General features: G+C 41.0%; 1 protein-coding gene across 3 annotated transcripts in view; it reads right to left on the bottom strand.

Annotated features, from left to right (window-relative positions):
• Positions 1 to 2,778: 2,778 nt before the first annotated feature.
• KCNG1 (potassium voltage-gated channel modifier subfamily G member 1) overlaps positions 2,779 to 11,300 on the bottom strand; it is a 10,056-nt gene continuing 1,534 nt past the window's right edge. Inside the window, exons 1-3 of one of the 3 annotated variants that reach the window (XM_006018167.3) lie at positions 6,976 to 7,053; positions 4,824 to 5,628; positions 2,779 to 3,942 (exon numbers count right to left, since the gene is read on the bottom strand). In XM_006018167.3, coding sequence (XP_006018229.1) covers positions 3,172 to 3,942; positions 4,824 to 5,582 — 1,530 coding nt within the window. In that variant the 5' untranslated portion in view covers positions 5,583 to 5,628; positions 6,976 to 7,053 and the 3' untranslated portion in view covers positions 2,779 to 3,171. Of the gene's footprint in view, positions 3,943 to 4,823; positions 5,629 to 6,834; positions 6,947 to 6,975; positions 7,054 to 11,300 lie in introns of those variants that run through there. The other 2 variants (XM_006018166.3, XM_006018168.1) reach the window with 2 other exon arrangements.

Consider the following 11,300-nt stretch of genomic DNA (forward strand, 5'->3'; position numbering starts at 1 on the left):
TCTTCTTTTCTTCTTCAGTCCCTCCCTTTTTTGTCTTCAAGTCCAAGAGGTATGTCACCATGAGAAGGCAAAGGTGGATGAAAGACTTCAAGAATAATGGCACTAGTGCACTGTTTTCCTGGTCCTTTGAAGATATTTCAGCTGCTTCCAGGAACCTGCCTATATAATAAGCAAGCACATGAAAATGAAAAGGAAGCTCTATTTTTTATTAATCAAAATTAATATAGCTACTAGTCCTTGAGTTGAAATATATAGAGGATAATACAGCAATGCAAACCCAGCTCTAGTGGAATATTTGACATACACCACTTTCTATTGGGGGCAATGTAAATAATTCTGTTGTACTACATGAAAGCACACATTGTTTTTGTAGGAACTTCTTTTTAACTACACACGCTGTTAAAGCAAGAAAGGAAAGATATCGGAGTTGGTAGCTGTCAGCTATATAACTGGAAACATTCTGGAATCAGCTTTTGAATCAATCCATAATTTTCATAAATTTGACTAAAAATTGAGATAATATACTGTAGCAAGTCATGATCATTTTATATCTTCAGCTTGCATGGTAAAAGCTGGAACACAGCATGTGGGTTTAATGCTAATGTTGTACTCTTAAGGCATATAGCTGTATTAATTTAGCATATAAACTACAGTATGTATCACTTCACTGTAAAACATAAGCAATTTGTTACAATGATTCATAGTACAACATATTGATACTCTTACAAGTGATTTGTTGCCAAGTACAAAATTACAATGGGCCATGTTCTGTAATCCTTAGTTGTTCCTGACTCGAGCAAAACTCCCCAAAAGATCAGTATATATATGGACCAAGCCTTGATTTCAGAGTGAGTGTTGTCCAAGCAAAGACTCCAGAATTTGGCCACAGATTTTGGGATAGAAAGGACAATGAAAATACAATGAGCTAACATTGATTTAAACATAAATTAAAGACTGGGCCAGATCCTCAGTTAGTAAAAAGTGGCATAGTGTAGAACCAAGCGGAAAATCTGGCTGATAATCACTTGATTTGATTTAGATTTATTTTTACAGCTAACTTCTCATTTAGGGCCCAACCTTTAAAGCACATCTTTGGATAAATGATTTCAAACAACAATTAAACCCATTTTTAAGTCTCAGCTCCTTTTATAACAGATGTTATCGCGTAAAGGGTGAGGGATCTGTCGTGTTTATGTTATAATTACAGCTACAGCTGGTTACATTTAAAAAAAAATTCTTTTGGCTTAAAGTGCGTTCCTTTTTGTGAAAATTTCCCTGTCTTTCTTCCAACTCTAATTAAAGTACAAGTAGGCATGTCAGGAGAAGTAAATTATATTCCTAACCCTGTCACATAATTGTCTTGTTTTTGGGCTTTTAACTCTCTGTGGCTCAGTTTCATGAGGGTATTTACCCGATGGCAGAGCAGTTGGGTGGGGCCTAATTCATTAGTATGCTAGAGACATTCAAACTACTGTTCTTTCTTAATGGGCAAACATGTCAGTGGGATATCTCTAACATGTTATTTTGTAAATATTTTCACCTGCAACCAGGAAAACAAGAAGGCTTGGCCATTCTGTGCTGGTTGGTGCAATGTGATTCAGACAGAAGTACTAGTAAAGACAAGCTCTTTCTCTCTCATTCTCACCCTCTGATGAATGCTGCAAAGCATTCACATGGCTTGACACCTCTGAGCATCCCTGGTCAAGAGAATTCAGGGGCTAGTACAGCAGGGATATCGCACGTTAGGTTCAAGGTGAGTTGGGAGCAGGAACTTTTACAGTTCCTGGATCATGACAGTGAACAGTGACCTTGCCTTTTTAAAACATAGACCCATCTCCTGAAGTTTTGATTTTTATTAGACAGTCAAATCGGCCAACTTCAGTCCTTTTACTTTGTCCTCTGAGCAGTCATACAGCCCCATCCCACTCCCCTTGATATCAATGGGATTTTGCTGATGGGTATCCCTTGGGGCAGGACCCAATGCTGAAAAACGTCCTCATCCCTGTGATCCCACTGTCTTCACAGGAACAACCAGGAGAAGAAATGATCACATGAATGATGAATGCAGGATTGCACTTCGGGTCCTCAGCTGTCTTTCAGTCTCCTATGGCAGTTTTTCTTAATTGCCATGACACCTGCTGGAACTGTTGAAGGCAGAACTAATTAGCAGAAAGCTTTGCACCTCACAATCTTGAGTCATGGGAAACTAAATAAGTCTGTCATGACTCAAGTCATATTATTTCCTTTCTCCATCACTGACAAATTTTAAGGAGCTAATATCCCCCAAAGTGACACAGCACCAGAATCACCCTGACAAATTCCGGCGCTTCCCCTAGAAATGGGTCCTCTCTGTAAGTGCTGTATGAGCACAGGGGAGTAACCAGGGCCAGATGTTAGGGTGCTGTTGGGAGGTTACCCTGCACATGTGACATGATGTGCAGTTCCCTCCTTTCCTCAGCTTTGTGTTCCCAAAACTACTTGAGGGAGTTCTCTGTTCAACTATATTGGATCTATAGCATAAGCCCATTTTAGTTTGCAGCTGGTAAGCTATTAGTATTTATATCTTTAACCCATGACAACCCTAACACATCCACATACCCATCACTCTTCTTCACTGTTACTGTTAGGGAGGCCTGCCTCAAAAGGGAAAAAAATGCATTTGCCTGCCAAATGACACACATCTCACTTAACCCTTTTCAAGAGTACAGTAGGTCTCACACGTATCTGGTTAATTCCACTATAGTCAATGGAGTTACACTAGGAATGAATTTAGCTCTGAATTTATTTTATTTACAGTATTTATCTACAAGAAAATAAAGAAGGCCAACCTTCTTTATGATCAACATTTATACGTACATTATGGCTTGTTTGGAAAATTAATATTACAAATGACAACAGCTTGTGCCAGATACATAACTTTTTGTTGTTCTCATTTTTGGTCATAGATAACTTAAAGAACTAATAATTTAAAGGGAACACTGTATTAGCTGTACACTTTATTGAAGGACAAAAATAAAATTAATAACTGGTTTCTCAAACCACATCAGCTCACAGGCTAACAACTCTTTCCTTGCTATTTGCATAAAGGTTTTTTTTAAAAGCTTCTAAAGCAAATGATAAGATGGGATCTATCACTGCAAAACATTGCCCAACATCAGACAGATGAAAATATTATTCATTGTTCCTAGTCTCAGAAGAGATAGTGGGAAATATAATGTCACTCCCTTGTGATGCATTGTTCAGCTGAGACTTTGCTTTTAATAAGAACTGTGCTCTCCTGTACATGATTCTTTCCTGTTCTTGCTTTAGCTCAATGTAAGAGCGGGAAAATGTGTGAAAAATGGAGGTGACGGGAAATGCCATGAGGAGGATGCCACTTAGGATGCTGCTTAATGCCACCACCTGGCCTGGAATGCTTCTGGGAACCATGTCGCCGTAGCCTACTGTTGTCATGGTGATTACAGCCCACCAGTAGCATGCAGGGATGCTGGTGAACTCCTGTGAATCTGCCATCTCATTTTCAATGACATACAAGAGCGGTGCAAAAAGTGCAATGGCCACACAAAGGAAGAGCAGCAAGAGTCCAAATTCACGAGTGCACCTACGAGCGGTGAGCCCTAAAGTCTGCAGGCCGAGGGAGTGTCTGGCCAGCCGCATCACGTACAGAATCCTCAAGGCACGGAGTATACGGAGCACCAGCCCGACTTTATCCAGGTAGATGCTTCCAGAACTTGGCTTTTTATAACCCACAGAGGTGGTATCTACTAGCAAAGTGATGTAATAGGGCAGAATGGCAATAATATCAATCAGGGTCAGTGGCCTCCTCAAAAATGCAAACTTGCTCTTTGCCTGGATGAATCTTAGCAGGAACTCCAGTGAAAACCACGCCACGCAGACAGACTCCACAATGAAAATATTGTAGCACATCTGGGAGCATTCACCCTGGAAGAAAGAGAAGGAGTTTGCAATCAGTACATGGACAGTAAGTGCTTTTTGGGTGAAACATGAGGAACATTTCTGGTGCTAAAATTATAATATTAAAAGGAACTGAAGCTGTATTAATGGAAAACCAGACTGGCGCATCTATTGAATTACAATTACAGGCTCAGCTCAACTCATCAGAGGCTCAATACTTTGTCCACTGAAATCAGTGGAAAAACTTCCACTGACTACAGCAGAAACAGGACCTGGCCCTCCTTTCCTAAATGTTTAAAATAAGAAGTTTAATTTATTGAAGTCCCTCCATGTAGCAAAAACAAAACTTACAAACATTTCCTGAAATGTTTGTCCTCAGTCTCTAGCTCACAGGCCTGATCTGGCCTGTAAGTCTCTCCACGGGTCTGGAAGTTTGGTGGCAGGAGCGGTGGCCATGTTAATAGCAGCTCCCCTGCTGCCAAACTGCCAGACCCATGGGGAGCCCTGCAGGCCAGATGATGTGGCGCTGAGTGCTAGTCCGTGCCAGTGCATTTGGTTCATTCTGCAACTGTATCTGGTGTGTGGGGTCAGGCTGGCATGTGGCCAAAACACACCTGTGGACCAACCCTGGGCACCAGCCCTACACTGGATCAGACCGGAGGTTCAAACCCACATGTGGGTTCCAGGCTGCAGACTGGTCCTGCGCCACTTACCTGGCCCCAGGGGTCGCAAGATTGAATGCTACTGGCACAGAACAGTGCACACTGACTGTCATGTAAGACATTCAGTATTGTTCCCTGTGGTCCTTCATCCTGCATCCATGGAAGAAAAATGCAAATCTTTGGCAGGGGCTGAACTCTTTTGCTTTTTTTCAGCAAATGTGGGTTTCCATCCTAAAATCAACTTACTTTCTCCTCCTCCTCCCTCAAGTCAGGCATGGTGCTGATGGACAGGTTCACTGCAGTAATGGTCACAAACAATACAGATAAACAGGCAAACACTTTTCCAGGAAGTCCAGACTGAGGCCTCTCTACCATGTCTTGCAAATTTTTCATGCACAGGCTAACTTTTGACTCCTCCACTGTCTCACCCGGGTTTTCGTTTTCTATGAGGTCATCCTCCCTTTCGTTCAGTTCAGCAAACTCCTCCATTTTTTGCAGATACCTCCTCTTGCAGCACCAGTCCAGGTTGTCCTCCTCAATACCCCAGTAGAGCAGCTCCTCTCGGAAAGAAAGAGCACACATCTCTCGCAAGAGCCGAAGCTTCCCGACCCGCAGAAATGTCAGGATTGTCCTGAAGGCTCCTGGGTTGCGATCAAAAAAGAATTCATTGCATGTCACATCGTAATCATCACAGATGTTTAGAATGTCATCAAAATTGTTGCAAAATTTCAATTGGCCCAAGCGCGTCAGGGGGAACTCATCAAGTGTGGTCCATGGGAGCAAGTATTTAATGCCCCCTACATTTATAATTATATGGTGCTTTCGGTCTTCAGGGTGAATTCTTTTAAAGAGATCATTTTCAGGATGAATTAGCTTGGCTCTTTGGTAGAAGACACCCTTGAGGGCTTCTGTTTCTGGAAAGAATGTGTGGTTGAAGGAAGTGTCTGAAGCACAGCTCAGGGCACTATAGTCATAATCAGAATTTTCTCCTGTTAAAAGTGTCATCTTGGAAGGTAGCTTCACATCACTTTGATGCTCCTGCAAGAGTTTTCTGGAATAAAGAAAATACATACTTTTGGTTATAGCATGTTTGTTTGCATTTTGGGTCTCTGAAACAAAGATGGTAATTGAACTGTGACTATGGATGTAGGGCTGCTAAAGAAACTGGAAAGGAAATAATATGCTTGCAGTGGCTTAGTATTTCAGAATGGGAAATGTAAAAATGAACTGAACACTGACTCAACAGACAGCTCAGATGTCTGCTATAGAAAGGGAACTGGAAAGAAGTCATCCTGTTTATTTACTTTATAGAAAAAATATTCTTATTTGCTTATTTTAGTACCTCTTAAGTATACACACAAAAAAGTCAAAAGTTTATTACACTGTTCTTCACTAGCTATACATAATCTATTTAGGCAATATTTAACTGATTTTAAAAAGTCACAACAGTTTTGAAAAAATACATTCACACAGACATTCATTTTTAATGCTTGTATGGCGAGTGTAGATGATAGTAAATATAAACGCCCTGGCAAATTCCTCTCCGGAATTTCGGACATGATTTAGGAAAGAGGGTTTACTAATGTTAATGAATTCCACACAAGTTCGAATGCTTTCCTTTGGATTCAATAATTGTTTATAATTAACATTGTAACCGCTGTGCTATATTTAATCTTAGCTGGGAACAAAGATGAAATGTCTTTTTTCTATTACTATAAAGAGCCATAAGGTAGTTATGGCTTAGTTTTAAAAATACTAAGGATCAAATTATGTGCTAGTGTAAATGGAGTCACTTCACACAAGGAATGGAGTGGCCTTGGGCTCATATTGATATAAAAATTAGGTCCTAAACCTGCTAAACTACCCCACAGTACTTAATATTCAATTCAGAATGAATCCCATGGCAGCTCAGGTACAGGAATGTTCAACAATAGTTCTAGATTTTTTTGTGTGTATTCACCTATTTTTATATGAGAAGCTATTTAATTTTATTGGAGAAATTGTGTTTTAACAGAGTGACAATTGAGTGCAATAAATAAGATGATAATCTCATTTTCCAGCCACAGGCTCAGAGAAGAGCAATACATAATATATTCTCCAGCCCTCCACAGCAGTATGTATTTTTGTGGTCTGTCTTTGTGTACTTATCATCTGTCCTTAGGTAGCGTGGCAGAACCCCCTGCCCTTGTGGGCATTGCTCCACTAAACAGACAGCTGTCCTTTCCTGGGGCTAAGTTTTATAAACCAGGCTACTTACTTTAATCACACACACACCCTGCAGACAAACATCAAGATTATCAAATAGCAGAACAATTAATGCACAGCTGCATTTTTAATCTCAGTGGAAGAGATTTTTCAAGCATGCCCACTCTTACTACAGGGTAGATCTTAATGTTACCCTCAGTGCACCCATTATCTCAGCTTTCCTCTGAAACTTAACAGCAGGAGTCCCTGCTTCTGAAGTAACCTTCTGTACCTCTTCCACAGGTGCAGGCTGACTTAGGTGTGTTCTAGGTGGAGAGATCTCTTTATGTGCTTCACCTGCAACACTTCTCAGTATAAGAATTCAGTAATCACCCACCTCTACAGGCAGGATGAAGGATGGAAAGAGACATACAAGTTGAACAAAGTTTCTTTAATTTCCTATTAAAACAGCATCAATTCTGACTTGAAGTAAGTAAAGATAGCTTTTCTTCTTGTTTATATCATGTAGCAGAATTTCTTCTTGTTTCCTTTGTGGAACAGAACAGCTCTCAATGCTGTGAAAATGGATATGGAGGGAGTGATCCACTGCATCACAGAAAAGGTGCCAGAAACCTCAATATGTTAAACTTCCACTGACTTATCACTTAAAACTGAGCTTTAAGTTCTTTTGTCTCAGCTTGGAAGGCATAAATATAGCAATCCCCAAAGCAAAAGAACTGTAATGCTGCAAACCCTTTTGAAACCAAGATACAGAGTGAATGATGGGTTGAATGAGTTGGTCTGTACTGGCCACTGATTCAAGAGTCATGTTTCTGTAGGGAACTGAGAGAAAAGGTAGTTTTGTAGGGGGAAAAAAAAGTGTCTGGATTATTCTTTCCAATACTGGGACTGTCAGTAACTTCATAACAAATATTGGCTCTCTGCTATTGACTCTTTGCAGATTAGTGCAGTCCAGATAAACTAATATGTCTTGCATAAAATGGCAGCAAGGCCTCTTAAGTTTGTACCTGCAAAAGAACACAAGTTGGGGAAGCAGATTCAGAGGCCATTTTTCAAAGGCTGCTGCTGTGGTTGGATTAGAGCTAATAAAAGCATTTCCAAGAGAAGCAGAAAATGATGGTCGGACTTGCAATTACTGCATGTACAGTGCTTCCACATGAACTGTTTTGATTGGCTTCACAGCTAGTATTGTATTCAAGTGTTCCTGAGATATTATCAATGGGAAGGATGCAAAGGGGAATTCCAGCTACTGCCCCAGCTAGGATGTGGGAAAAGCTGTAAAACACCAAGCTGCTGCACAGACATTTAAGTGAGACTCCTTTTGAATAGTTTTAACACCTTGACCATGTCTAGCCTGGGGAGCAGCTGAGGAGAATAAAAATGCATGTATAGTTAATGGAAAATTACAAATAACTGTGTACTGAGTTAAAGTAACCATTTTCCCTTCTGCTATACTGGATGATGTGGGTTAACAACAATTTACGCACCAAATCTCAACCAGAAAAAAACCCAAGGAGACAGCTCATCTCTGTAATTGGTCTGAGCTGCCTTGACATCCACTGTTGATACACTATGAGGAGATGGGGAGGAGGAGTGGTTGGGGGGCGTGTGTGTGTGTGTGTGTGTGTGTGTGTGTGTGTGTGTGTGTGTGTGTGTGTGTGTGGTTTACACTGTAACCCATAGGTACCAACTGAGATAACTGGACTATAAAAAGGATTTCTTTCTTTGCCTTCCTACCTTCGGGTCTGTAAGCATTAAGCAGACCAAATTAATCCCTAAATGGTTGGAGTTGTAAACTGTGGCCCTTGGCTACTCTGTCCTGGTAACTGGAAGTCGAGAAGCCTACGTGCTGCACTTCAGTGTTATGCTTGTAGTACAAACCTAGGAGACGTAGATGTATGCTTCTAATGCATACTAATGCAGATAGCCCCTTGCACCCCTCCACCTTGCTGAAACCGAACACAAGCAAGACAGAGGTGTGATAGGCCCAATGGGGGAAGCACTCCGAACACCAACCACTACCCTACTTTGTCCTCCATGGAAAAAGTCTACCCCAAAATGGTCAAACTGGTTCTTGACTCTAGAGCGATGGCCACAAAAGTGCTTTTTCACTTGCAATGAACCAGAAGACTGCCCCCCATCTTAGCAAAGGCAGGCCTCCCCTGCTCTCCAGACTCAGGCTATTGCTACTCCCCAGCTATAAGTATGAACTCCTCCAAACTCAGAAAAGCTTGAAAACACAGCAGTCTCCTTCTCTGTCACACCAGCCACCAGGAGCACTTCATTCCTCAACTCAAAGTTCTCCGCTTGCGGCCCTGTGTCCCCGTGCAACGCTGGGTCAAGTTCAAGATCCTGGCTCAGGTTCAAGGCCTTTGAATAGATTTTCCCAAAATACCGCTATGGGTATCTCTGTGGCAACAACCTCCCTCCAAAGTTGCATTTCACTTGGAACTATGAGGCTGTCAACCTACTGGGTGAAGTCTGTAAAAGCAGGAAACCAAACTTTCTTGGAGCTCATTACTGGAGAAGATCAGAAGGACCCAACACTTCACAGCCTTCAGAATAATGTTTAAAATGCACTGTTTGAGCCTGTCATTTCTAGAAATGCAAAGGAACACAGCCAAAAAAAAAAAAAAAAAAAAAAGAGAAAAAGCAGAATCAGAAGAAAATTAGACCATTAGGGGAAGGACAAGGGGGGAAAGGGAGGACAAAAAGCTGTCCCCTGACTTGGCAGGAATGAAAATAAAGCAGTACATTGTGCTATGCTTGGTTTCTTGTATGGGTTGCATTATCCTCTTGAAGCACTGCTCTAGTTCTCACTCTAAGAGGGTACCAAGACTATATGGCTTGGGCACAGCTGATCCTATTGCTGATGAGGCTGAACAACAAGCAAACAGTGTTAATCTCTTCAGGAACGTACAGTGTAAGCCAGTATTAATAGGGCTGTGTAAAGTTTCCATTTGGGGACTTGACTTCTGTACCATTTATAAAGAAAATGCTGCTGGTTTGAAAAGTAAAAATATTCTGGGGTTATAAAAAGTCTTCCAAAGAAGCCTGCAAAGACCAAGTTTTACTGCGCATTAAAGCGTCACGTAAAAAACTGTGATTACACTAATGTGCAGTAAAATAAGCTACTGCACACTAAGCATCACTTAAAAACCATACGCATTCGTTGCTGCACATTAAGACAGCCTAATGTGAATTTCTTTAGTACCTCATTGGAGGTCCTAAATGTAATGCACGTTAGAAAAAGCACCTTAATCCACACGTAGATGTGCCCAGTGTAAGTTAACTGGCCACAATGGATTTGTACCAGGAATGAACTTGTACCCTTTCAGTCCAATCTGAATGCTGTATCATGCCACAAGGTGCAAAAACCAAGCAACGCTACTGCAGGAGCAAAGCAGCCTCAAACCAGTTCTACCGGCTGTCTAATCTGAGATTTCAGTTGAAAGAGATGCTTTAAGTTTTAAGGAAGACCTTGCACTGGAACGTAAACCCTTTAGACGAGTTAGTCAGTTTAAGAGAAGAGTTTTCTGGATGATTAAATAGGACAAATTTTAAAGAGCTGTTGAACTGGGTTCCTCAAATTAAATCTGTCTGGTAAGGGCCAGTGATTAGAAATTCAATAGTTTTTTGAGCCAAAGTTCCTTCTGCTCATTGAGTGGTCTGGGCAAATCACTTCTTTGCTTGCCTTCTTCCCCCAATCTCCTTTTTCCACCCCCACTTGCATCATTTTCTCTGTTTCTTGCTGTGTTTGTGTACTGCTTTTTTGAAGAAGGTCTGACCTTGGCAGCGGGGGCAATATTGAATTCTAGGTGTAATGGTGATAAGTTACTTTAATGGCAAAAAAAAAAACCTCCCTGAAAACTTTCTTAGGTCACAGCATCTACAGCATATTAATGCCTCTGAATGGTACTGCATGCCTGCAAGTAAGAAATTAAGTTTCTTCGGAATCATTTCATGGGGTGATTATTATCTACTGCGTCCCATGGATTAAATGAGATTTAGAAAGCTGTATGATTGCCCCGAGTCTTCAGCCGGAATTTGGGAAAGCTGTTAAATTAATAGAGTCACAGGAGGGATTATTAAGGATGAATTTTTGAGACAAGGAAACAGACAGGACATATTAAAATTCTACTCCTGATTTTTTATTTTATTTTTTTGGTGTCCTCTGCAGTACTTTGAATTCTGCAGTGCATCTCTGACGTAATCAGAGATCCTGCAAAAAGCCTTGCCACTCTTCTGTGGTGCAGACAATTCCAAGTTGTAGCAAACAGCCCAAGAAAGACACGGGTCCTTCAAACCCTGACTGTCTAAACATTTCCACAGACTTCTATACTGAGTCTAATGCATGGAGCTTTACCTTTTTGCTGTTTATCATTTCTTTTTTTCCTTTATAGTAGAAAGCAAACTTGTTCCAATGCAGCATGAATACCCTCCATAATGTGCAGCATGAATGTTCCCTCCAAAAATCTGCCACATTAAAACTGCCCTGCAGTTTAATGATCATTCCTG

The sequence above is a fragment of the Alligator sinensis genome, unplaced genomic scaffold (genome assembly GCF_000455745.1).
Source record: "Alligator sinensis unplaced genomic scaffold, ASM45574v1 scaffold115_1, whole genome shotgun sequence".
Classification (NCBI taxonomy): Eukaryota; Metazoa; Chordata; order Crocodylia; family Alligatoridae; genus Alligator; species Alligator sinensis.